The sequence below is a fragment of the Ceratotherium simum genome, chromosome 13 (genome assembly GCF_057802395.1).
Source record: "Ceratotherium simum simum isolate JZ-2026a chromosome 13, ASM5780239v1, whole genome shotgun sequence".
Taxonomy (NCBI): Eukaryota; Metazoa; Chordata; class Mammalia; order Perissodactyla; family Rhinocerotidae; genus Ceratotherium; species Ceratotherium simum.
In genome coordinates, this window is record NC_141912.1 from 66,244,462 (window position 1) to 66,269,348 (window position 24,887).

The 24,887-nt window shown below is 38.7% G+C and overlaps 1 protein-coding gene across 1 annotated transcript in view; it reads left to right on the forward strand.

Moving 5' to 3' along the window:
- The window catches only part of KCNQ5 (potassium voltage-gated channel subfamily Q member 5), a 463,497-nt gene that overhangs the window by 365,365 nt on the left and 73,245 nt on the right, over window positions 1-24,887 (forward strand). The window contains exons 4-7 of the mRNA XM_087438809.1: window positions 9,250-9,425; window positions 9,690-9,815; window positions 16,037-16,147; window positions 20,323-20,418. Coding sequence (XP_087294935.1) covers window positions 9,250-9,425; window positions 9,690-9,815; window positions 16,037-16,147; window positions 20,323-20,418 — 509 coding nt within the window. The remainder of the gene's footprint in view (window positions 1-9,249; window positions 9,426-9,689; window positions 9,816-16,036; window positions 16,148-20,322; window positions 20,419-24,887) is intronic.

Sequence of the window (24,887 nt, forward strand, 5' to 3'; positions counted from 1 at the left end):
CAATTTTTTCATTAAGTTAAATTTCTAGAGGTAAAATTACTGAAATAATAGGTTTAACACAGTTAATACTTTTGGCAAATAATGCCAAATTCCCCCCCAAATTATACCATTTTATTCTTATACAAAATCTGCATGAAAGAACTTCTTATCCCCCTCCTTGCCAATGCTGATTATTCCTTTTTTAAACTTTGCCAGTTTGATAGGTTAAAATGGTCCCTTGCTACTATTTTAAATTTCAAAATGAAATTGCAAAGAAGAACTTTGTTCCAGATATTTGTTGTTCATCTTTACTTCTTCCTAGGGTAAATTTATATTTATGCCTTCTGTCCAATTTTCTACCAGCATGTTTTCTTATTAGTTTATTTTATATATTAAGGATACTAACCCTTTGTCCATCATCATATATGTTGCAAATATTTTTTCCAAGGTTTTTTTTTTTTTTGCATTTTAATCTGTGTGGGCTTTTTTTAACATATGGAATTTAAAATTTTTGTCTATTTGTACCTCAGATTCTCAATTGCAAAATGAGGGCTGTTTAACTATATTGTTTCTAAGACCCTTGAAATTATAAAATTTTATTCTGTTTCTCTGCTTACTATAAGTAGATAACCCATCAGATAATTATTCATTAAATAAATATTGAACATCTGCACGATGATAAGTACTGAGCCAGGGACCGAGGTTACAAAATAAGTAAGTGCTTCTGCATGCCTTCTACCTCTTCTAGTGTCCTGGAAGAGACCAGCAGGTAGGCAGACTACTGCCATGACAGAGGTCCTGATGACGGAAGTCTACCTCGGAGCTCTGTGCATTAGCAGAGTGAGAGCAGGCATTCCAAGGTAGAGTCATGCTAATTGTTATACAAATCCTCAAAGTCCAGTAACTTCTCAAAAGAGAAGTTTATTTCCTACTGTGTAATAGTCCAGTGAAGACACTCTTGTTGGGGGCTGGGGTGTGGTAACGGGCTCTGCTCCATGCAGTCATTCAGGAACCCAGGCTGATAAAGGCACTGTCGTCTTCAGCATATGGCTCCTAAGGACGTCCTTAGTTCCAACACGCAGCTGGCAGAGAGTGCATGAGGCTATGCGCCTCCCCTCAGCCTGGAAGTGGCACACTTCATTTCCACTCACCTTCCATTAGCTGGGATCGTCACATCGCCCCACTCGGAGGCAAGCAGTCTTAGCATTAGCAGGGCGACGTCCCTGGATGGGCAGCCACTTCCCAGGATGAGAAGCATCGGTGCTGGAAACCATGGAAACCATTCTGCATAGTAAAAGTAAATATGTTAGGTAAATGAACATCTAAATACACCAAAATAAAATCTAGGAAAATATTTTTATAATCTTGGGCAGAGCCTTTCTAGATGACTTCCGTGACTTCTAAATGATATGCAATCCAGAATCTGTAAAAAGGAAAAAAAAAAGTGGTTTTCACCTATCCTATTGGCAAAGATTACAAATTTATAATATTTTATGTAACACGTGAAAATATTTTAAACAGTATCTATCACACAGTAAATAATAAATTTTAGCTTTACCATTACTATTGTTACTTTTATTCACAAGGAGAGAGAAAAATAAGTACTTTCATACATTGTTAGTAATAACTGGTACCATCATTTGGAGGGAATTTTGATATCAAAACTCAAAACGTGCCAACATTCAACCCAACAATCCAATCTCTAGGAATTTATCTTTAAAAAGAATACCTACAAAAATATATGTTCTGGGCTGTTCACTTCAGCATAATTTTAATAATATGAATTAAAGTAACCTAAAGTTCATTAATAAGTAATTGGCTAGTTAAATAAACTTACTTCCTACCTTATACATATGTCTAATGTTTTGATATTTTATAGCAGCTATTAATTTTATAATTTTAAAACATGTATTTCATTAAAATTATCCAAAGTTTAGCTTATAATGAGGCCACTAAGAAGAGCTCAATGGATTGAAACAAAAAAGGTGGTGGGAGAGGGGATATAGTTGTCAGGAATATCGTATTTGTAGCACTTCTGTTTTTTCCAGAGAGAAAAAAAATGACATAAGCTTAAAGTGCAAGAGGGAAATTTATGTTAACTATTAGAGAAAACTTTCTGAGACTCTAGAATAATTTAAAAAAAAATTTAAAGCCTAAAGTCTCTAGACAGTTTCTAAGAGTCAAAATATCCCTTCTTCTGGTTTACCTCTAGGGTGTTTGTCCTTACTAGTTTAAAAATGCTCAGACATGCTTTGTTTAATCCATATGATTTAGTTCTTTCGCTTATGATTTTGAACCAAACCAAGTGTAGTAAAGTGTACTTTCTAGCAGGTGTGTTATGTTATGTAATTGTAGCAACAAAACGCAGCCCATCTCCTTCAGATGTACAATTGACCTTGTTTTAGCGCAATCTTTGGATTCAAGGTCAGGTAGCTGTGGATGTGAATCCACCTTATCATGAAGGCTTTTCAGCATTTCAATGGCTAATCCCTTTACACAGGATCCAGGGTGATCAATTCATATTGATTTTGTTGACTGAATAATACAGTGCAGTCTAATAATAAGCTATTACAGTCCCCATGTGTCTTAAATATCATTACAGAACTTACTTTGTTCAAATCTTTGCAGTCTCCTCAAATCTCAAGAATTCCTCCATAAATCATTCTAAGTGGTAGGTATGTGAGCCTACTTCCTACTACCTTGCAAACCTATATTGCACATTTGTAATGGGTGCTTGTGATCAGTAACTGTTTCTTTGCTACTTCCCAGCTTATTCACCTCTGTCTCTTGTGGGAGAGGTAGATTTTAGGAGCTCGGTATTACATGCCTCCTTTTCCATGCACTTTGGAGCTCCTCCTTGTTTCTTAGCAGTTCTGCTTCTTTCTCTAGCCCCATTTTCTCTTGATGTACCCATAAGAGTATCATCTGTTTTTAGTATCACTTTATTTCCTCTTTATCCTCCCTGCAATTCTCTCTTTCCTGCATGCTTTATGCAATAACAATTTATTCTTGCTTTATTATGCACTTGCTTTCACAGCCTACCCCTTTCTTCCCACGGCCCATCCATGTCACCCTGGATTTTCTTTATCCAAGGAACAGTGTCCCATACTCTTACGGCCACAACTTTGGTGTTGAGTAAGGGCCAGCTCAGCCACTTATGGATGCTGGGCCTTGGCTAGTTGACCACTGCAAGCCTTAGTTCTTCGTTTGTAAGAAGGAGACGGTAATGATACTCTCTACCTCACAGGGTTGTTTGGAGGTCTATATACAATAACGTACATCCGGGTTTCCCAATCTCGGCACTGTTGACATTGGGGCTGGGTAACTCTTTCATCTGGTGTCTGTTCTGGACATTGTAAAATGTTTCACCTTTACCACCAGATGCCAGTAGCCACCCCCTTCCTAGTTATGACAACCAAATGTGTCACTAGACATTGCCAAATGTCCCCTTGGAGGCAAAAGTGTACCCATTGATGACCACTGATGTTCATAAAGCATTTAGCAATGCCTGGTACATAGTAGGGATGTAATAAATATTTTTGATAGAATGATGACCAGATGGATGAATAAATATTCATTTCTAATGCAAGTGTCTAATATGCTTGATACTCAATTGCTTAATGCATGAATGGATAAACAAATGAATCTGAAGCCAGTGAGCTTCAAGGGCTGTCTATAATTTGTACCTTATACTAAAATTTTGTGCTACCTTCACTTCAGGCTCTTATGTTTCAAAGAAGATTTTAGATGATTAAATAATTAAACAATTTAAGCTACTCTATCCAATTTTCTCCAGCTTTATTGGGATTTAATTTACATATAACATTGTGTAAGTTTAAGGTATACAATCTATTGATTTGATACACTTATATATTGGAAAATTAGCTGACACCTCCATCACATTACATAATTATTATTTCTTTTTTGTGGTGAGAACATTTAAGATCTAGTCTTTTAGCAACTCTCAAGTATATAATACAGTATTATTAACTATAACCACCATGCTGGACATTAGATCCCCAGAACTTATTCAGCTTATAACTGGAAGTTTGTAATCTTTGACCAATATCTCCTCATTTCCCCCTACCCTCCAACCCCTGGTAAGCATAATTCTAGTCTCTGTTTCTATGAGTTTGACTTTTTTAGATTCCACATGTAAGTGATGTACAGTATTTGTCTTTCTCTGCCTGGCTTATTTCACTTGGCATAATGCCCTCAAGGTCCATTCATGTTGTTGCAAACATTAGGATTTCCTTCTTTCTCACGGCTGAACAATATTCCATTGTGTGTGTGTGTGTATACATACGTATATACCTATCTTCTTTATCCATTCATCCATTGACAGACACTTAAGTTGTTTCCATATCTTGGCTATTGAGAATAACACTGCAATGAACATGGATGTGCACATATCTCTTCAAGATCCTATTTAATTACCTTTGGATATATACCCAGAAGTGGGATTGCTAGATCATGTGGTAGTTCTATTTTCAAGTTTTTGAGGAACCTCCATACTGTTTACCATAGTGGCTGCATCAATTTACATTCCCACCAACAGTGCACAACTTTTCTCTACATCCTTGCCAACACTTGTTATTGCTTGTCTTTTTTATAATAGCCATTCTAACAGGTGTGAGGTGATATCTCATTGTAGTTTTGATTTGCATTTTCTTGATGATTAGTGGTGTTGAGTACCTTTTCATGTACCTTTTGGCCATTTGTATGTCTTCTTTGGAAAAATGTCTATTCAGTTTCTTTGCCCAATTTTTAATTGGATTGTTTATTTTTTTGCTATTAAGTTGTATGAGTTATTTATATATTTTGGATATTAACTCCTTAACAGATATGTGATTTGAAAATATTTTCTCCCATTCCATAGGTTGCCTTTTCATTTTGTTGGTGGTTTCCTTTGCTGTGCAGGAGGTTTTTAGTTTGACATAGTCCCACTTGTTTATTTTTGCTTTTGTTGCCTTTGCTTTTGGGGTCAACTCCAAAAAATTATTGACAAGACCAATGTCAAGGAGCTTATTGCCTATGTTTTCTTCTAGGAGTTTTATGGTTTCAGGTCTTATATTCAAGTCTTTAATCCATTTTGAGTTGATTTTTGTGTATGGTGTAAGATAGTGGGCTAGTCTCATTCTTTTGTATGTGGCTGCGCAGTTTACCCAACACTATTTATTGAAGAGACTGTCCTTTCTCCATGGCATATTCTTGGCTCCTTTGTCATTAATTATTTGACTATATATGTGTAGGTTCTTTTCTGGGCTTTCTAGTCTGTTCCATTGATCTATATGTCTAATTTTATGCCAAGACCACACTATTTTCATTACTATAGCTTTGTAATATAATTTTAAATCAGAAAGCATGATGCCTCTAGTTTTGCTCTTTCTCAAGATTGCTTTGGGTATTCGGGGTCTTTTGTGGTTCCATACAAATTTAGAGTTGTTTGTTCTATTTCTGTGAAAAATGCCATTGGAATTTTGACAGTGATTGCATTGAATCTGTGGATTGTTTTGGGTAGAATAGACATTTTAATAATATTAATTCTTCCAATCCATGAGCATGGATTATCTTTCCATTTATTTGTGTCTTCTTCAATTTCTTTCATCAATGTTTTATAATTTTTACTGAGCAGATCTTTCACCTCCTTAGTTAAATTTATTCCTAAATATTTTATTCATTTTCATGCCCTTGTAAATGAGATTTTTTCTTAAATCCTCTTTCTGGTAGATGTTAGTATATAGAAACACAACTGATTTTTGTATACTGATTTTGCATCCTGCAACTTTACTTAAATAATTTATTAGTTCCAACAGTTTTTTGGTGGAGTCTTTAAGGTTTTATATACATATATATATATGGTACAGCATCATCTACAAATAGTGACAGTTTTACTTCTTCCTTTCTGATTTGGATGCCTTTCATTTCTTTTTCTTGCCTAATGGCTAGGACTTCCAGTACTATGTTGAATCAAGGTGGTGACAGTGGGCATCCTTATTTTGTTCCTGATCTTAGAAGGATAGCTTTCAATTTTTCACCATTGACTATTATGTTAGCTGTGGGCTAGTCATATATGGCCTTTATTATGTTGAGGTACATTCTCTCTATACCCACTTTGTTGAGAGATTTTATCATTAAAGTATGTTGAATTTTGTCAAATGCTTTTTCTGCATCTATTGAGATGATCATATGACTTTCATCCTTCATTTTGTAATGTGGTGTGTCACATTAATTGATTTGCAGATGTTGAACCACCTTTGCATCCTTGAAGTAAATCCCCCTTTTCATGTATCATTGAATTCAGTTTCCTAAGATTTTGTTGACGATTTTTGCATCTATGTTCATCAGGGATATTGGCCTGTAATTTTCTTTTCTTGTGTTGTTCTTGTCTGGTATTGGTATCAGGGTAATGCTAGCCTCATTAATGAGTTTGGAAGTATTCCCTCCTCTTCTATTTTTTGGGAAGAGTTTGAGAAGAATTAGTATTCATTCTTAGTGAAATTTGCTTTTTATAAACTTTAGTGGATGCTAGCTATGAACCATTATGTTGCAGTAGAATTCAGTGCTGAATATATAAGTGATCCCTTGATTAACTTAAGAGTATTTTAGATTGATATTCCAGTTATTAAGCCACTGGTATGGCAAGAGAACAAAGCTCAAGCTACTTTTAAGTGTTTTTTAATCTAAGTTCATTTTATAAATACTTGTTGAGTGCCTACCATGTTTCAAGCACTGTTCTAGGTACTTGGGATACAAGTGTCCAACCTTGTGGAACCTCCATTCTATAAAGCAATGAACTACAAAAATAACAAATACATAAATAAAAATAAAAGCAAAGACTGCTCATAATTTCTAAAATGTTAACCTAGAAAGTGTTCTAGGCGGTACTGACAGCAAAGTTCCCCTGGATGACTGGAAGCCAACAGAGCATTTCTGGGGCTGCATCCACTGTTTGCCATGGGGTCGCTCGTCTATGATTTCATTTGACTGAACTCTGACCTTCTTGTCTGATCTGAATTACAATGAGAGTATTACATCAAATCTGCGGTTACCTTTGCATATTTTGTGACTTCGAACATTTAGATTATGATTCACTGTGTGCATAATTTTTTAAATTGTCTCAAACCAGCAGTGTTTTTCTAGATTTTCTGTAATGAGCTAACCTCATAGCATACTTTTTGTGCTGTAGTCTAACAGATCTATAGCTGATTTTTTAAAACTAATATGATATATGCTTCTTGTGCCTCTTTTTCCATCTGTGAAATGGGATCTGTAGACTACCTAATCAACATGGTGGTTATGAGGATTAAGTAATGCAACGTTTGTAAAAGACAGAATTAAAGACAGTGCCAGGCACACAGTAAGTTTTAAGTGCTGTATTTTCTGCACCCCTATTTACTTATTTCTACTATTTCTAGTATTTTGACATAGTAAATGGGGTATTGTACCTTTTTCTTTCCTTTGTACACATGGGAGGAAGCAGCATTACAATGAGAAATAAAAACAAATATATATCCAGCAGGGCCATATAAGCAATGTCTCTTTGTCTGTAAACCACTTGTCTCAGGAGTAAATCCCTCCAAATGATGGAAATCAAGAGATGTTTTTACAAGTTAACTCTTTTTTTTTTTTAGGATTTTTTTTTTTTCTGATTTCAAAGGACATATTCACTGTTACAAAATTCCAACATATAGAAATTAATAACTTAGAAAGTGAAATGCCCCTTTATCTACATACTCGCCCCAACTCTCTACCCCTAGAGATAATTAATGATAATAGTCTGTGTATATTCTCACATTTTTCCTAGTTGTACACTATATATATATTTTTAAAATAAGACCACATTGTACATACTGCTTTGCAACTGGCTTTTATTCACTTAAATAATGTCTGGTCTGTGTCAACATATTTAGTTCCTTCTCATTTCCAACAGCTGCAGAGAGTAGTAACTCAAGGATGCATTTGTGATGCTACGTACCTACCCACAAAGTCACATATCATTCAGATCCGATTAGAAAAAGCCCTTGGGCTGACCCTTGTACTGCCAACCACTGACCTCCTCTCTCCAAGTCCTGACCCAAAAAGGGCCCTAGAGAGTGACTCAGAGGATATTCTCAGTCTGGAGCAGGAGACAAGACTTTCTGAGTGCAGGGGGAAGGACTGAGCTGAATGATGAGGACACATTCATGCCGCAGTTCATCCTGAGGGTCACAGAAACATCACAAATGCAGCAGCACCCTTGACGTGGAACTCCTCTTTGGAGTGTAGATCCCCAGTCATGCACAGCCCACTTGGAGCAGGATGGGAATTTTGAGGATGTTAAGGTCTAGCTAACTTATTTTTAAATTGCCATAGGAGGCCCTTCACCCCCACTTCACTTCTCCCACTTCAAGCCTACTTCCCATCACTCAGATATTTACCCTTGGAGCCACTAAGTGCTCTTTTATTTTTTCTATGCTTTCATTAGTTGCTCCTTTTCTCCTTTTAGCTTACAAAAGGCCAGATACTTTTTAAGCCAAATGTCAATATGTCAAATGTTAAATATCCATTTACATGCAATGCACGGTGTATATAATTACATGTTCTATTGTGACAAATGTAATATTAGTTAATTTGTGTACAAAACTTACACGTAACTGACTGGCCAGGTATGAAGAGTACTCTATGCAGGGATCTTAGAGGATTCAGCTTGGTTGAGGCCTTTGTTAAACAGTATGTGAAGGTGCAGACTCCACAACATAAGGGAATTTTTTGCAGAAAGGAGCCACAAGCTTCTTTGCCAAGAAAACAAGAGACATGATTACACCAAGAGCACTTTCACAGATGGACGGGTTGTGATGCCTCTGTGGAATCAACCAGGAAGCCTCCGCGTTGGGGCTGAGGCAGAGGCTCCTTTCTGCTGGACAGGAATGCTAACAACACCAGAGACATTATGGAAGGCTGCCCCGCAGCCCTCAGGCTCCCCCGAACACCGAACTTTCTGAAGGTCATTGTCCAGTTCTCTGCAGGTTAAATAGTAAGTGGTCTAAAATCGCACAAGTGAAGCACAGAATAGCCGCGGGGTCAGCACTAAGACAATAGGGAGCTCACCTTCTCTGCCTTCTCACTCTTCAGTCCTCACAGAGCCCAAGGAGCACGATGCCAGGATGCGGTTCAGGATCCGTTATTTGTACCTCAAATAGCTCAAAGTGATTCTTTTTGAAATACTGTTTTGAGAAATAAAAATTCCTAGTCATGCTACTCATGGCTGTTTCAACCTGTTTCTTTCAGATACCATTGTCCTTATCGCTTCAATAGCAGTTGTTTCTGCAAAAACTCAGGGTAACATCTTTGCCACATCCGCGCTCCGCAGTCTGCGTTTCCTGCAGATCCTCCGCATGGTGCGCATGGACCGGCGGGGCGGCACTTGGAAACTGCTGGGCTCCGTGGTCTATGCTCACAGTAAGGTGAGACTTGCTTTCTGAGTTATGAAACAAGATTTTTTAAACTTTTTTGTTGATTGCTGTAATATTTAATAAACCTCTCATAAACAAGCTTAGTCTTTTCAGAAACTGGTTAAAGCAGTTTTGGTACATGATGTATAAAGGGTTGTTTAAAAGGCATCATAAATATCCAAGAAGTAGTATAATGAATGGAATCATGCATAGTTTTTTTTCCTTTTTCAAAGATTTTTTTCATTCTAAAAATCTTTTCATTCCTTTTATATCTAGGAATTAATCACAGCTTGGTACATAGGATTTTTGGTTCTTATTTTTTCATCTTTCCTCGTCTATCTGGTGGAAAAGGATGCAAATAAAGAGTTTTCTACATATGCAGATGCTCTCTGGTGGGGCACAGTAAGTATAAAAATCCATTTTTATCTATTGGATGTTGTGAAATGTTTCATTTTAATATAATGTAATGATTCCTGTGAATGATCTCAATAAAAATATTAACTTCCAAAAGGGAGTTGTGAGAAAATATGCACCACTTATAATCCTCCAATGAGTTTCCCCATCTCTGTGGTTCAACAAAGTGAAGTTCTCTTATAAGTCATCAGCAGTATTTCTTGAATACTAGATTGTTGCCAAAATAAAAATATATCATTTTTTACAACGTGGTTAAAATGCTGATAGGCTGGTTTGTTTGTTTGTTTTACCTTTGTGGAGCACAGATTTAAGTTACCAGTTGTTGCACTGGTTTGCCATTCATCAAAAAGTTTATCTGAGGTTACAAAAGAAAGACTGGTAGCTGAGTGAGAGTTAGAAGTGTACAATTATGGTACAAAAAGTAAAAAAGAGAAGACTAGTGACCATCTGTGTGATCATAGATTATAGACACCTAATTTCAAAACTTGCCACTCAAAAACCTATTATTCTTTTATATTGTTATTAAAGGAATTTTTCCAAACAAAAATAAAGTCATGACTTTCACACAGAAAGACAATAAACACATGCTAACGATTTTATTGAGCTCATTTTTTTGTCAGTATTAATGAGGGAACCAGTAAGATGTTACAGCCAGTTCAAGAATAGAAACACGTAAAGATCAGGAATATTGAAATGAATGTGCAAATAGAGGCAAAACTGGTTTCTTCCATGTGAAAAGGAAGTCAATTGAACCTCCACCAGACAGAATTCATTTACATGTCTATAGACATGCTACCAGTTATCTACACCTTAGAGGGTCATAAAATAGCTCAAAGGCTATGAGAGGTGCAGAGCCCCATAAAATCAGAATCCCATAACTGGAGGGGTGTACTCTAAACAACATGTTGTTTTCCATAGAAGCAAAATTCCCCCTATGTGGTAAAGAGTTTATAAAACAGTCATTGAAACATGTGCTGTAGTAAGAATATCACAGGATAGAAGAGTGCTTTATGCAATGTATAAACTGTATTTCTTTTTATTTTATTCCTTAAGACGTTCCAAAAGGGAGTTATATGAAAATAGACAGCATTTATAATAGTTTAAAGAGTTTCTGCATCTCTTTGGGCCAACAAAGTTAAGTTCTCTTATAAATCATCAGTGATGTTTCCTGAGTGCTATTGTTGCCAAAATAAAAATATTCCATTTTCTCAAACTGCGGTTAAAACACTGATAGGTTGTTTGTTCGGTTAACTCTGTGCAGCACAGATTTAAGTTACCAGTTGCATTGTTCTGCTGCTCCTTGCATGCTCGTCAGTGGGAACTAGGACTCTCGTCAGGGAGAGGAATTTGTCAGGGTTTGCATCAAGCAGAACTTGGTATGTTTGTTGGTTGCATAGCAGCAATAAAATGAATAAGAATCAGAAATGTACTCAGCTGAAGATTAGGATTTTTTTTTCTTAAATCATCAGAGTAAATGTCTGCAAGATTCTGCCATTGATAACAAAGCATTCTGTTGGCCTAATAACTTGGTTTCCAACACCTCCAACCCCCAAAAGCAATAATGGACATTTTGAAAGGAGGAGAGTGGAAAACCCAAAAGAGGGCAGTCATCTGACATTCTTAAAATACTTTTGATATGTAAAGAGCAAATGAAAATCTGTGACTCACAGTGGGAAAACTGTAAACTGAGAAAATAGGAGGCTTTTCTAGCCAGCAAGGGGAAGGCACTTTATGATCCCAGCCTTCAAAGCAATAATTTGAATTTAGTTTTTCTTCTCTCTGATAATTCTGACATATTTAAACCACTCAGACACTCAGGTGCACCTTTTCCCGTTGTGATGCAGCTGTTGATGAACACAGCCTGGCAGCTCTTGTCGTTCCTTCCATTAATCTTCCTTCTCTCCTTATTACTAATAAGAATTGCTGTATTGTGTGTTACACAGTGTGTGGGAAACTCTTAATATCCCTCTCACTCAGTCACCAGATTGTTTCTTCTGCCAGAATAGCCAACTTAGAAGGCTTTCAAAGGTCATATCTGTGCCTTTCAGGGGCAAACCACATATTTTCAATGATTTCCATTTCAGTAAGTGCTATTTTGACTGAAGTTTAACCTGTACTTAACAGTTTCCTTGAATGGCCTAATTATGTCTCTATTTTTTTTTTTTAAATCTATTCTTGAATATAAGAGCAAAAATCTTCGAAGATGTCATTCTTCTAGGAATAAAAAAGGCCTTATTGGTCCGCAGTGTGTTTGTTGATATTAACTAACTCATTAATGAAACTGTCTGAAGCCTAAAAAGACACGAAAAGCAAACAACAGAGCTTATTATTTCTATTCTTTATAAGAGGAACACATATGAGGTTTCCAGTGTGCAATAAAATAAATTTAGAATACTATACCTTTTGTTATATATTAATCAAGACCTTAATGAAATATATGGCTGGATACTTTTAGTTAAAATTGTCCATGTTGCACATAATGGACACCTTGCTAATCATGGAAGTATTCAGAATAAATAGGGAAATGAAACCTTCTTGAAATGGAGTGTTTCTAAGTGCTACGCTTTGGTGAAAAAAGGAAATCCCGTTTATTAAAAAAGCCCAAAGTATCAACGTTAAGTATCAAAATGCGATTTATAGTCTATGGATACAGTATCCTAGTGCTGTGAAATATAACATTATTGCTGTGACCAAACCATGAAATTTCTCTTCAGTTTATTATTATTAATAAACTGCTGTTAAAGGATTAAGCTATTTTGCAGAAAAAGTAGAGTAGATTAAAATCTTTCACACATATTTAAGAGTAGGAACCTGTGATAAAAATGAGCCAAGAATATTCCTTCTGCAGCCTCTGGGAGTTCCTTTGAGAGTCCCTCCTGATCCTTTGTGACGTTTGATTAACTTGGCTGCAGGGTTCCGCTACACAGTCCTCTCTGACCTCTGTGAGCCTCCTCTGCCAGAGGGCCTCTCCGGATTTGTACTCGACCCCTCCCACAGCCTCGCAGCCCCAAGCCTTCCGTCTCTTCCAAGCCTTTCAGTCCCTAGCGATGCCGCGCTCTCCTTCACTGGAATTGGAGGGTGCTGAGCTGAGCACCCCCAACCGTGCCCTGCATGCACACCATGTCCACATCTGTCCCCCGTGGTGGAACAACTGTACTTCCCAACTGCCAAGGCTGACCCTTGACCCTTGACCCTCCTTCCCCTGCCTCCCTGGGTCCCTGACCCCGTCATAAAGCCACCGCCCATCCCTCTCCAGGCTCACCTCTCTGCACAGGTGCACAGACGCACCCTTGGAATCCTCCCCTCAGGTCAGACTTCTGGGAGTTCTTGCTCTGTGTCTTCACTCCCTCTGTCACCGTGTTCCTGAGAGGATTCCTCATTTATTTACTAAATATTTATTGAGTTCCTCCTACTTTGTGGCTAGCATCATGCTAGATGTTAGAGAGGAAATAAAGAGTAAAGACGTGATTCCTCCTTCCATGAAAGGAAATAAAGACCATCCCCCCACCCAAAGAAACACAGAGCAAACTACCACTTCTAGTAAGTGCTGTTAAGGAGCCAGGAGCTGAAATAGAGTGAGCAGAGGCCCCACTGTGGACAGAGTGGGTAGGGAAGGGCTCTCTGATGATGGGCTATTTTGGGTAAGACCGGAAGGATGAGAAGGAGCCCTGGCAAGAATGGGGAAAAGAGCAATCCGTGCTGTGGAAACAGGATGTGCAAAGGCCCTGAGGCAGAAATAGCCTGGCCTGTTTGAGGGGCTGAAGAACACTATAGTTAAAGCGGAGTAAGCGAGGGTGAAATCAGGATGGTCTTGCAGAGGCAGGCAGATACAGGGCATGCAGGCCACAGGTAGGAGCTTAGACTTTATTCTGAATTCAGTGAGTAGCCTCTGAAGGACTTTTGGAGGAGTAAGGAAATGACACCCCTTGCAGGTTGGAGAAGAAACTGGAAAGAGGCAAGAGCAGACCAGAAAGAGCGATTCAGAGGCTGCCGCAGCGCCTGGGCCACCGCGTGGGGAGAAGACAGAGAGGGGGATTCGCAGTATCTCTGGGAGACAGCATCCAGGGGACCTGCTGACAGACGCACTGAAGGGCGGGAGGAAGAGAAGAGCTGGGGTGATGCCGAGGCTCCTGACGGGAGGGGATCCATGGGGGAGGGAAAGTTGAGGGAAATGAGGTTCTGTTTTAAACAAACAACTGAGCAGCATCCAAATGGAAGTATCAGCTGAAGACTCGTGAGTGCGGAGCTCAGAGTGTGCTCTGGCCCCGGGTGTAAACATGTGTTCAGCATAAAGTGGTATTTAAATCCACGAGAACATTTAAGATCACCTGGGAAGAGAGAGAAAAGGGGAGAGAAGATAATTTTTACAGATAGGAGAAGACCCAGAACCAAACGTTAAGAATCCACTATGTAGAGGTTGATCAGAGTGAGAGGAGCCACCACAGATGCAGAGGGGAGCCACGCAAGTGAGGAGAGGAACCTCCAGGAAGGGTGGTCTGCTGCGACGAATGCTCTCGAAGGTCTGCGCTGTGGAGTTCCTCTCCCCCATCATTCGTCGCCCTCCTTCGACGATAATCAGGGAAGATGACATGCCCACTTTCACAGAAGTCGCCAGGGAGCACCTCTCTCCCAGCCAGCACCTTTCCTCAGTCCTCATTTCCCTTGTTTTATATGAGCCTGTGCCATGAGGGACCACCTGGACCTTTGTGAAACTCTCTCTTCTCCTTTGAGTTTCCATTTATATAACCCTTCCTACTTCCCTTTTTAAAAAATGTATTCTTCTCTGACATTCCTTTTCCTTCCATCCCTTAAATGTCTGTGTTTCCTGAGGCGTCCTTGGACCCCTTCTCTGCACCCTTTGCAATCTCATTTATTCACAAACCTCCAACAATCACCCTGTGCCTGATTCCAAAACCCGAACTCCATGTGAAGTCCGATGTCTCTCAAGACTCCAGCTCTGGTTCTCAATTTCCTGCTTGACAGTTCTAGATCAGAGTCACACTGACATTTGAAAAAGCCTCATTTGCAAAACCAAACTCTTCATCTTTGCTCCAAAACCTTCTCTTTCTCACGATCATATTTTTCTTTATGATGCAACTGTCTTCCCCTTGAAATTTTCAAGTCATTGTTGACTTAATCCTCCCCTTCATCCCAGACAATCGATAAATTCGTTTCTATTGAACTTCCTGAACATGTCTTTTTGCTCCCCGCTCCCATACCGTCCCATTGCCACTGTTCCAATTCAGTTGTCCCATTGTTCTGCAGGACATGAAGGGTTTCGTGGGTCCTGGAGAGGAGCTGGGAAGGCCCTGGAGCAGTTCGACGGTGGGAGAGACATGATCCAATTATCGTTTTTCAAAGACACTGCTGATCAAGCTTTAGCATATCTAGTTAACCTCCTCTTCCATTAATCTTCAGACCTGCCGTGCTCCAGCCCAGCTGAACAACTTATACTTTCCAGAACCTACCCTATTTGTTCTCACTGCTGTGAAGCTGGTCACCTGTTTCCCCTCCTTACATCACCCTCTTTATTATTTCTGCCTCTCAAAATATTACCCCTCCTTCAAAGCCTCGGTATGCCGACATCTCCCCAGTAAAGTCTCCTCGACTCCCAAGCTGGTAATAGTCAATGTAGTCTTTAAATTCCCATAGCAGATTATTTGTGGATCCATCAGAATACCTGTCTTGCCCTATTTTGTGTTTTAATGATTTGTGTGTGACGTGCCTCCCCGCTTATGCCATAAATATCTCAGGACAAGAACTATGTACCTCTCATTTTTGTTCCACTACAAATCTTAACATGTACCTCGCACACAGCAGACCTTCAGGAAGTGCCTGCCAAGGTAATAGATGGACAGCCTTGATTAGCATAAATTATTGTTTTGTGTACTGACCCAGTCCTAAATCCACAGTGCTATCATTTCTGTATCACTGATGGTTATCCACTTACTTAAATAACCTTTCTTTGAACACACTTAGAAAAGATGGAAAATTGTGTTATAAGGGAGGAACAAGTATGTAGGTTATTCCCTTCCTTAAACAAAGAGAAGTTCTGTTATGCGTCATGGAAAATTAAAGCACAGTAATGAATGCGCCAACTGGACTTGTTGAATAGTGATTTAGTGGGGGCGCTGCTCTGCCTCCTGTGCGTCGGCCCTCGCTCTCCACTCAAGTGCTGAAGCTGCATGTTCTATTTATTTTGTTTTTAGATCACATTGACAACGATTGGCTATGGAGACAAGACGCCCCTAACTTGGCTGGGAAGATTGCTCTCCGCAGGCTTCGCACTCCTCGGCATTTCTTTCTTTGCACTTCCTGCCGTGAGTATCTTTGCATAAATGAAGCAGCTTAAATTAGATCTTAGAAGTTTATTAGTGTGAGCTTTCACAAATTGATATGTCCAGGAACATATCTATATTGTTTACAAATATAATTTTTCTGATATAACGTTGACTTTTTTACTTATATCTAGTTGTATAATTTGTAAAATATGGTCTTCCCGTGGAGATGCTTAACCTGAGAGTTTTACACCAACTGGGTCTTTATGATCAAATAATAATTCAGATGGCATCACCTCGCAGTCAGCATGCTACTGATACATTTAAAATATTTGTAAAGATTTGAAGATATCTTCTTTTTAAACGGATCACTCCAATTTGGTTTACAGTGTGTGATACTGAAGAGACAGATGTGCACAAGTGGAATGTTTACCTCTTCATATCCATTCGAGTGAAAAGCATATGACCTGTCAAATGATTTATTCTTGTGTCATCATCATTGATTTTTCTTAATGCATCCTATCAGAATGAAGAGCACATTTACCTTCTCCCAAGCTTCTGATTATTTTCTCCTTAATTAATGAAGCTTGCCTTTCTAATCATTTTATCTGCTTGTTTCTTTAAAGGCAGTTGCTCAAAATATTACAATTTCTTTGAAGATTATAAGCAGCAAATGTAGAGGCAGGCTGACAGAACAAACACTACGCAGGAAGAGCTAGTGAAAGACTAACAAGGGAGGGAACAGAAAATCTGTAAGAAGCAAGTGGACAAAGTGTTCAAAGTGTGTAACAACCTGGGGCCCATTAGTGTGAGGGTTGTCCCGCCTCTGGGAGCTGGCCGCATCCCGCACAGGAAACACCGGTCTCCACGATGAAACTCTGCACCGTCATTGAGGCTACACTCCGTCACTCTGCTAGGCTAAAGGTCAGACACTAAGTAGTCATTCTTGGAAATGTTTCCCAATAAAGTAATTACAATTTTTATGTGAAAATTAAACTGATATATGTTGGAAATCTGAAAAACTTGCTTGCACAGAATAGAACATTCCCTAACAATGCCAAGAAAAGTAGGCTTTACCATGGATCTTTTTACTGCAACCTCACATTAGCTGCTGAGTTCTTATTTATTGATTAAAGGGCTAGATGGTCCATATATACTCTTAAACAAAAAAGGAAAAACAAGGTGGCTGGAAACGCCATTGTGTCCTGTGCACCCGCGGCCCACAGTGCTGCCTGATTGAGATTCTAGTGGCATTCTGTGAGAAAGTCAGAGGTGGATGGTGGGCCTCCTTGTTTGGGGTTCCTCCCAACGGGAAACCTGGGCACCAAGGAAGAGAGGCACCTTCCCCACCTTCCCTTCAAAGCGGGACTCCCCTGCAGGTGACAGAGTCACACAGGCCACCCTTTCCAAGCCCACCGCGTCCCGGGGACAACGAGCCCGCAGAGGCAGCCTTAGCCCCTCGCACCACGCTGAGGAGCAGGCTTTCTCCTCTTCCAAATGTACCCTTCCCTCCTGCTGAGGATATTTTTCAGTCTAGCCTGTGTGCCATGTGCGGGGTGCAAATTAGGCTCATTTAATCTGGAAGGTAACGGGATAAATATTTAAAATGTTTACCAAAACGTGTTCTTTCCACTTGGTGTTTATGTAGTGCATCTCATCATAGCAGTAAAACTTAAAACCTAAAAATTTGTCACGTTATCTTAAAAAATAAATTTAAAAAATCTCAGTTTCTAAGAATTTGCATCTATTGGTGTCAATATTTGAAGGGATGGCATGTAAGTTATATACGCTTATGTAAGTTATATATGTAACTTAGGTGAGATATATATATATAACATGAATAGATTTATTTTAACAGACTTCTGTTTGGGTTGACTGAGCTGTGTGCTAAGAGAGGTGGAAGGAAATTGGAATGGAGCCACAGTGAGACAATGAGCAGACCTGGTTTAATAACCTTTGTGATGCACAGTCTGGCGCAAGAGACATGTAGCAAACACTTGCCATCTGCTAGTGTGTGTATCTAAGCAATGCCAACGTGGTTTTCAGCGCATTTTAGTTTGGCAGGTGCAAAGTTTGTGCTATGTAGGGCCTATCTTCATTTTCTAAAAGGGATTTAACTCTGAACCTTATATTCACATAATAAGTGCTCAAAAATGGTAGCTGTTGCTATTAATTCAATCTCTACAAAGTCTGAATTATGCTCCATATAAGTGGATTATACACATATATGCATATAATGTATACACACATAATATATAGGATAAATATATGCTATAAATTCTGATGTTTTGGATTCTCTTACATGTTTATAATTCATGAAAAATGACATTAAAAGAAAAATAAATAAATCTTTCCTAAATGATCTTAAATAGCAGAAAAAAATTTAGGCGTTATGAATGACTAGAGGTGATCTGGATTTGGACATGAGGACCATTTTTATAACTTCTAAATGGAAGGAAATGTTTGAATCTATAAACAAGATCCTACTACAGTCCAGGTTTTCATAAAGTTTAGTTTGTGAAATCACAGCCTATGTGAGATGAAGATCTTAGACAACATGAGACTCACTGAGAAGGAGAGATGGAAAACAGAACCTATGACGTAATTTGTAATTTCACAGTACAGTCATTTATCCATTAATAGCAAATAGTATTATCGTATAACCATATTTTAAACATAATTGCATTACTTATTTTCTGGTTATTGTCACAGATGTACTCAGAATTATGGAATCTCAAGATAAGAAGGAAAGTTAAAGGTTATCTAAAGCCCAAAAATATCTTAGCCAAATTGTCATCCAGCTGAGACTTAACACCTCCTAACAGAGAAACGCGTCATCCCCTCGGGCAGCCTATACCATCTTTGAGCTACTTTAAAAATATAAAGAAAAAAAAAACAACCATTGCTTACCTATGGCAAATACAGTGGTCTCTTGTTATCCACGAGGGTTGGTTCCAGGACCCCCATGGATGTCCAAATCCATGGATGCCCAAATCCGAGGATGCTCAATCCCTTAGTTGGCCCTCTGTACAGCCCTGGATCATTGGTTGAATCCATGGATGCCGAACCTGCAGCCTTATGGACGGTTCACTGTACTGACTTAGTGCTTATAAGACAACTTGTCTGTAACCTAGCGCTACACTCCCTGAAGTTTAATAAAAAGTTAATAATTTATAGCTAGTAAGTAAAATCCACAGACTTCTCGGCAGTGGAGCTCCGCATCCCAGGCGGGTAAAGTGGAGACTTACAAACACCAGAGACTGAAGTAGCAAGCTCCCAAAGCCAGTCCAAGGCTGAGACAAAGCACCTTGATCCCACAAATATTAGACCAAAGCAAATGGAAAAGAGGGAGGCATTTCAAAGAGCCAGAATTGTGGCAGATCAAGATGATAAGCTGAACGAAGCAAACCAGCCAAAAAACTAAAATAAACATAGGAGGGAGATACTAATCTTACTAACCCCAAAGTCTGAATAGGTGAGCCAAAACCGAAAAGCTAAGGAACGCTAAAAGTGTGAGATTAAAACGCAGGAAAACAGGAATGGTCTTGTCTTTATTGTACAAACAGGAAAAATGGAAAACCATCTATGTCTTCAAAACTGAGTGCCTGTCTCATCTGGATGACTGTCCTTCTCTACTTTCCTTTTACTTTGGTAGGCGTTGAATTACAGCGTCATGGAGGATTGAGCCGGGACAGATTTTAAATACTACCCCCCCGCCCATTTCACAAATGGAAAATATGAATTACAGTAGTTTCATCAAAGTGCTAGAAAAACTCCCATGTCCACAGCAGTGAGCCTCAATCCAAAGCCAGAATTTATGTCCTCTAAATTCCATCACTAAACAGGACCATTCGCTCTAACTTAGGCATAAAGAAACACCACGGAAAAGTCCACACAAAAATCATTTTTAAAAATTGTGATTTTTCTTTGTAATTATGGTGCCTCTTACTATACCATAAGAGACCATAAAAGGCGATGTCTGGTCGATTTACTGAACAACAGAAGTTGTTGCATTTCTTGCCTGACTACTTGCCGTTGGCCGATGGTATTACAATAGAGGGAAACAGTGTTTGTTTTAATAAGTAATGTGTTTATGGGCAGGTTGCATACTGTTTGTCTTCTCTCAGACTCATTTGAGAGGTTTTTTTTAATGTTTGTATTATTTAACAATGCTTTAGAAAAAAATTTTAAAGTACTATTTTTGTATTTTGTTCCAGGGCATTCTTGGCTCAGGTTTTGCATTGAAAGTACAGGAACAGCACCGCCAGAAACACTTTGAGAAAAGAAGGAACCCAGCTGCCAACCTCATTCAGGTGAATGTCAGTGTAACAGGTGGATGGTAGCATCTTCTCCTGAAAGAGCTTGCTGGGTCGTTTTCCATCTCTGTGCTTCATTACTCAGTAGAGCTACTGTTTTGTTTTGTTTTTAAAAATGAAGCTGGAACGTAATGCGCAGACTTGGATTTGGGTAAGTGTCCCCCCCTCCCAAACAGAAAAATAATATATATTTTCAGTAGATGGAGCATACATTATTCAGAGTAATTAACTGTGCCAGCAAGGCCATGCAGAGGTTAGCAGTGTGCTGCTCCTGGAATGACCTAAGATGTCTTACGAGTCACTTGGTGAAACATAATTGATCATTAAGGATGGAGCAGAACAAGGCATTGCTTCCTGCATAACAATTACATTCTCCAGCCAGATGCACGCCACTGTTCTGAAGAACAACATATTTGTTTAGAGTGTCAAGGTTTAGTACCTGTGGAATCGCTTTAAATGCTATCTAGAGCAATAACTTGAAATAGTTATCCTATTTTAAGAGCTGGTGGGAATACAGAATACATCATTGTTTGAGAATATGAAAAAATAAGCATATTATTTGAAGCTAACTCAAAAGATATAGGTTGTTTAGCCTTTCATTTTTTTCCAATAACTCAGGATTTGCTTCAGCACTAAAAGGAATGCTTCTCTTTTTGCCATCCATGTGTCTTTTGGGAGTAGAACCATCCTGGGAGCAAGTTGTTTAAGAATCACAAAATATATTTTTCTCTACATCCATACTTGTGGAGGTCGTATTCAATTACAGATAAGACGATTATGCAATCTAAAGTTTCTTCCCTTCCTGCCAAACAGTGGAAGATCCACAACTCCTAAACCAAAGGGGTTTGGAGTGGCGATCTGAGGTGCTAGGAGACTTGTCTTCATGCTATAGTAACAAGCACATTGTTTTCATTTAGATTGTAGGTTTATGTGGGTGGGCTGGGGTAGGGTAACCCCTACGCAACCTTCCCTCAGCCTTTACCCACGGCTGTGATATGCAGAACCTCCAACATGAACGGAGCAAAGGGAAGAAGCAGGGAGGTGGTTCAGTTATATCCTGAAGGAGGTCTGCTTTATCTGATGCCTGAATGAAGATGTTAACTTTTAAATCAAGCTATTCTGCAGCTGTTGACAAGGAAATGGACCATTGGGCATGACTTCTAATATACACCACTGGGTGTCTCTACTTTTTAAATTTCTGGGTTTTAAAAGGGCACTAAAGATAAAGTAAACTTTGTTTTCTTGAAGGAAAAGATCCCTAAGTAGTAGGAGTTTAAGATCTGAAGCCAAATGATGACCACCATAATGAAAAGAGGCATCTCACACTCTGATGGGCACACAAAATGCCAGGGCCCATAACTGATAGCCTGCCATTCTTTGGCACTTTTTAACTGGTTATGAGGTGTTTCCATACTTCTAATGAATTTTTCTCCTTACTATTTTTATGTTTCAGTTATCCTTTAATTTATTTCTTATCTTTTTATTCTAGAACAACATTTTCCCACCTGTGAATGCAGAAGTTAGCCATGGGTTCCTTGCATCCATCTGGGCACCAAGCCCTGTCTACCTATGGAACCAACAATACATCTTACACATATGTAGACCACTTGATCTCAGGAGAATGGAGATACTGTTGTCATGAATAAAGTTCAAATTTATTTAAAATCTTTACTAAATTTATTAGCTTTTTTATTGTATATTTTCTCAAAATACAACACTTCCATGTACAGATCCTTGATACTTCTGCATATTGAAAGGGACTCTGTATCAAAAAACATCTTAGAATATCAGCTGTTCTGTTAGAAAGTGAGCCCTCCGAGGAGTTTCTTATGCATGTATCCCTTATGATACAGAGTTGTGCTGCCCAATACAGTCGCCAATGGCTACACGTGGCTATTTAAACTTAGAAATTCAGTTCCTCAGTAGCACTAGCTGTATATCAAGTGTTCAACAGCCGTATGTTGCTCTTGGCTATCGTATTGCACAAGACAGATACAGAGAGCGATAGGAGGAACTTTCCTGATCTAGCTTTTCATTATCAACCACTAAACTGTGAAAACAGGATTTCTAATTGAACTTGAAAACAGATTACTACTCCTGCAGCAAAGCATTGGACCAGAGGCATTCGTACATCCACAGCCAAAGCAAGGCAAGGCCTTCCTCCCAGGTGACCAGTGAAAGGCAGAGAAGAAGCTGATGTGACAGTTTTGCTTAGAGATCTAGAATTTTATTTTATGGAACTAGTTCTGTAACATATATTGTGATCAATAATTGAACTTTTACACATGTAGTAACAATGGAATGAAATGATTAATTTTTATTTTACTTAAAACTCCAGTTTATGTGTTATTCTGAACAAAAAAGAGTATAAAATGAAAGAGTTGAAACAGTCAAGAATACCTTTATAATCCAATCATAGTTTCATTAATCAAAATATAATCTACTAATTCAAGAAACATTATTCCCCTGTCCAAATGCAATTAATTTATTTATTATACATAGGAATAATAATATAATTATTAAATGTATTCATTGTTCTTCCTTTCTGTAACCATTGGCCAGAATTTAGGGCTTTTAAACCTCCATTGTATATTGTAGAAATTTATTTTAAGGATGCACTAGATTGAAAAGCAAGCTTCATCTGCTGACCCATTCATTTTCTTACCCAATAAACCTGCCTTGGTTTGCTGAGCATGCAAAGCTTCAAGACCAAGAGCAATCTCATTTGCTTATAGCCAGAGCCACACTCTTTCTAAAAGGGCACTGAGATGCCCACATTGCTTTGTCATTTGGCTGGTAAGACAACTAAATTGGCATTTCACAGTCTCAGGGAAAAGTTTAAAACCCCAGCAGCTGGGAGTAAATTTAGCTGTGTCAATATCTTTGCATGATTCATTTAAATTAAATTTTCATTTCAAGTGGAACAGTCTGGGAAAGAAAGCGGCTCTCTATAACGTTTTGAATACCTGCCCAGATGTCACAGCTTTTATTAATAATGCTGAAGACTTGTGAAGTGTTTTCAGTTTGCAGAGTGTTTCTAATACATTATGTCACTTGATCTCCAGACAAGCCCAGGAAGAGCTAGGACTCTAGTCCCTTGTGTCTGAATCTGCATCCATTGCTCCTTTCAAACGGCAGCAGTTGCATCCTCGTATATACATTACTGAAGCCGTGGGATTAGCATCTAAAGATACTTCAACAGTTCAGTGTTAGCGGTTTACCCCTAGAGAGACTGGACCAGTTCACCGTGGAGCTAAGATGCTTTACTGCAAACAGAAGCAGGGGAATTAAGTGAAAGCTTGTTAAATGAATGCTGACAGACCAGCTTACTTTCCAGAAGGGAAGAGATTAGAAGATGTTGCTATGGGGAAGCTAGCTGGCCCAAAAGAAAAAAAAATTATATATTGAAACTTTGGCTTCCACTAGTGAAATATCTGAGTCTTCATCCAGTTATCTTAAAGTGGAGCCCCGAGTCAATAAACTTGAACCACTTATTCAGAGCTTACCCATCCTTTTTAGTGCCTCAGTTATAAGTAAGTACAGGCTTAGAAAAAAAATTCCTAGATGTGAAAAACATGACAGCAGGAAAAAAAAAAAAAGAAAAGAAAATGGAAGGGGAGATAAAGTCATGAAAATCTCCCAGAAAGTAGAATAAAAAACAGATGGAAAATAAGACAGAACAGATAGGAAAGTTAGATGCCCCTTCCAGGACATCAAATGTCCAACTAACAGAAGTACCTCAAAAAGAGTCCAGGGCACCTAAGAGGAGGATTTTGTCACAGAACTATTACATTATAACTCTCCAAAACTGAAGGACAAGAGTGGCCACAACAAAAGGGCCACCAAGTGTCCAGCACTGTGAACAAAAACTTCACACTGAAAATATGGTAGTGAAATATGAGAACACTGGCAAACAAGGGGATCTTTAAATGCTTTCTGAGCAGAACACATCCAGGGGTCAAGAAACAGGACTGTATCGGATTTATCATTAGTAACCCTAAAATTAGAAGACAGTGGAGCAATACTTTCAAAATTATGGGAGAAAATTATTTCCAGCCTAGAATTCTATGCCCAGCCAAACTATTCATGGAGTGTGTAGTAAAAAGATATTTTCAGACATGCAGAATATCAAAATTTTGCCTACCATTTACTCTTACTCAAGAAACTATTTAGTATACAGGCAGACCTTGGAGATACTGTGGGTTCAGTTCCAAACCACCACAATAAAGTGAACACCTCAATAAAGCGAGTCACACAAATTGTTTGGTTCCCAGTGCATATAAAAGTTATGTTTACACTGTAGTGTAGCCTATTAAGTGTGCCATAGCATTATGTCTAAAAAATAATGTAAATACCTTAATTTAAAAATACTATATTGCTAAAAAATGCTAACCATCATCTGAGGCTTCAGAGAGTCATAATCTTTTTGCTGGCAGAGGATCTTGCCTTGGTGTTGATGGCTGCTG